Raw genomic sequence first — 2,673 nt, 5'->3', positions numbered from 1 at the left:
TTATCTCTTATTTCTCTATCTTTCTCTTTCTTTTTTTTACGTTTTATTTTAATTTAAAAAAAAGAAAATCAAATGAAATCTTAAAAATATTTTAAGTTCAAATTAAAATAAAAAGAAGAATGAATAATTAAATAATTAATCAATAATGAGAATAGGATATAATGAGGTAGTGATAACATCAACGTATTTTAATGACTTTATTAATTTAGAAATAAGAATTAAAAGATTTCAAGGAAATATGGAACAATTTCATTTTAATCCATTTCCTTTAAATGCATATTCAAGAAGATTATTTCCTAACATTGAAACATTTCATATTTATAATAAGTATGGTGAAATATTTAATGATGGAAGAATATTTAAAGAAATAGTATGATATAAAGTTAATTATTCAACATATTTAAAAGAGAAGGAAATATCTGTAAAAAAATTAGAATATAAATAAAGATAGAGATAAATATGGAAATACAATACCACCAGAAGTTAAATCACTTGAATCTGAATGTTTTTATAACTGTGTTCACTGACATCAGTTACTGTACCAACATCAATTAATAAAATAATATATGATTGCTTTTGTGAATGTACGTGATTAACATTACTCGATATTCAAACACTTATTAGTAAAATATGATCAGTTGTTTTTATACATACTGATGAAAAGAAGAAATAAGGAAGAACGAAAGAATAACAAGATATTGTTTTAAATAATAATGAATAAACAATAAAATAATAACAAATGAAATATAATGTAATTTGAATTAGAAATAAATGATAATTGATTATAATTGATGTTCTTTTTTTATTTCTCTTTCTTATTCTTTTCTTTCTTATTATTTATTCTTTTGTTTGTTAAAAATAACAAAGAAGAAGATGATGATGATGATGATAAAACAGTAAAAAGAAATCACAAATTGGAAAAGATATAGTATAAACACAACATAATGATATTATTTGAATAAATTACATAATAACAGAGAAATAATTGGTAATATATTTCAAGAACAGATAGAAGAACAAGAAGAAAATTCAAATGATAATATGAAGAACAATTTTAATATAAAAAATGATAATAAAACAAAAACAGAGAATTATCAATTTCATGTTTAAGTGTAAATATGAAAGTTTTAACATTAATAATCAAAATGAGTTTAGAATTATCAAATAAATAAATTACAATAACAATGAAAAAAAGAATTGTTGAGCAGTGAAAGAATGAAAAATAAAAAGTATAATAAAGAGATATTTAGAAATATTTTATGATATAAAGAAAGACTATGAATAAATGAAACATAAATAATTAATAATAACATTAAATTATTTTAATTTACAAAAAAAAAACATAATAAAAAATATGAACAGTCAATAGAGAATAAAAATAAAATATAATTATAAAGAAATGATTGGATATATTAAATTTGAATATTGTATCTTTCATTTTTATTCTGTCATTTTTATTATTCATTTGTTAAATGAATATTCTTTTATATGTATTATAATAAATTAAATATTTGATAAAAGAGTAAAATGTGTATTATATATTGATAATATGAAGTTAGTAAATAAAAATTATTGAAATAATACATTAAAATAATAAATACAATAAAATGAATAAGAATTGAAATTAATATAAAGAAATGTTGAATAATTAGAATCTAGAAAATAACAATAACAAATGATATGAATATAAATAGTTGATGAAATAACTCATATAAATATTTATGAATATTCAAATAATTAAAGAATAATATTAAAGAATGTATTAAGAAGATAATAAATATTATGAAATGAAAATATGAATCAAAGTAATGAAAAAAAAACAGAAATTATATAAACCAAATAATACAAAAATGATATCATTATTTAGATATTCATCATCTATAATCAAATGTAAATATTGAAATTAATTAAATTATTTTAAATAATCAGAAAAGAAATAATTAAATTAAATATGAAATTGAAATAAATATGTAGAGTAAGATTATATGTTAAAAAAGAAAATAAATAAGATTGATTAATATCAATTAGAGTAGAATATGATATAAAACTCATTAGAATATTAATATAATTCAAATATAGAGAATGAAATGAAATAAGATAAATAAATAAAAAGAAAATAGAATAATGAATATATTTTATGAAACATGAGGAAAGAAAATAAATAAATAAAAATAAAGAGATATATGAGAAAGAAGAGAAATAGAAAAAAAAACAAATAATATAATTATTAAATATATAAAGAATTCATTCTATCATTATTATTTAAATGAATAAAAAGAATAAAAATGGTTTAAAATCACAATGATTTTAACAACTATATGATAGATAAAAAATAATAATTAAAATAATGAGTAGATATATAAAGAAAAAGATATGAAGAAGAAAAATAGTACAAGAAGAATCAATAATTAATTGAATAATAAAATCAAAATTGAAATATAATCAAATATTATCAATGTGTCATTATGTCATAAAATAACAATATAAATCATATATTATTAAATTATATTAAAACAAATTAATATTGAAAAATATAATATAAATAAGTGAATATAATTAGAAATGATTAAAAATTAAATATAATATGTTTTTAAATGTTATAATAAATCAAATGAGAGAAATAATCAATGGAAAATACAAATGATAAAAAATGAAGTATGAAAAATAGAAAAA

General features: G+C 16.6%; 1 protein-coding gene across 1 annotated transcript, besides 12 other annotated features; it reads left to right on the top strand.

Annotated features, from left to right (window-relative positions):
* The first annotated feature begins 41 nt into the window (after positions 1-41).
* Positions 42-140: a sequence feature (AT_rich).
* Positions 141-145: 5 nt separating this feature from the next.
* Positions 146-527, top strand: EDI_071970 (uncharacterized protein; the record flags this gene model as incomplete). The annotated part of the gene is made up of 2 exons (XM_001736776.1): positions 146-370; positions 435-527. 2 exons carry the CDS (start codon positions 146-148, stop codon positions 525-527), a joined length of 318 nt encoding a protein of 105 aa, XP_001736828.1.
* Positions 426-471: a microsatellite.
* Positions 528-701: 174 nt separating the features above from the next.
* Positions 702-790: a sequence feature (AT_rich).
* A 4-nt stretch (positions 791-794) lies between these two features.
* Positions 795-854: a microsatellite.
* Positions 855-1,050: 196 nt separating this feature from the next.
* Positions 1,051-1,078: a sequence feature (AT_rich).
* Positions 1,079-1,292: 214 nt separating this feature from the next.
* Positions 1,293-1,594: a sequence feature (AT_rich).
* A 115-nt stretch (positions 1,595-1,709) lies between these two features.
* Positions 1,710-1,784: a sequence feature (AT_rich).
* A 98-nt stretch (positions 1,785-1,882) lies between these two features.
* Positions 1,883-1,968: a microsatellite.
* A 24-nt stretch (positions 1,969-1,992) lies between these two features.
* Positions 1,993-2,176: a microsatellite.
* Positions 2,086-2,243: a microsatellite.
* An 85-nt stretch (positions 2,244-2,328) lies between these two features.
* Positions 2,329-2,450: a microsatellite.
* Positions 2,436-2,605: a microsatellite.
* Positions 2,606-2,673: the final 68 nt, after the last annotated feature.

The sequence above is a fragment of the Entamoeba dispar genome, genomic scaffold (genome assembly GCF_000209125.1).
Source record: "Entamoeba dispar SAW760 scf_1105229460093 genomic scaffold, whole genome shotgun sequence".
Classification (NCBI taxonomy): Eukaryota; Evosea; order Mastigamoebida; family Endamoebidae; genus Entamoeba; species Entamoeba dispar.
Note: the sequence above shows the minus strand (reverse complement) of the source record. Positions and strands in the feature narration are given on the sequence as shown.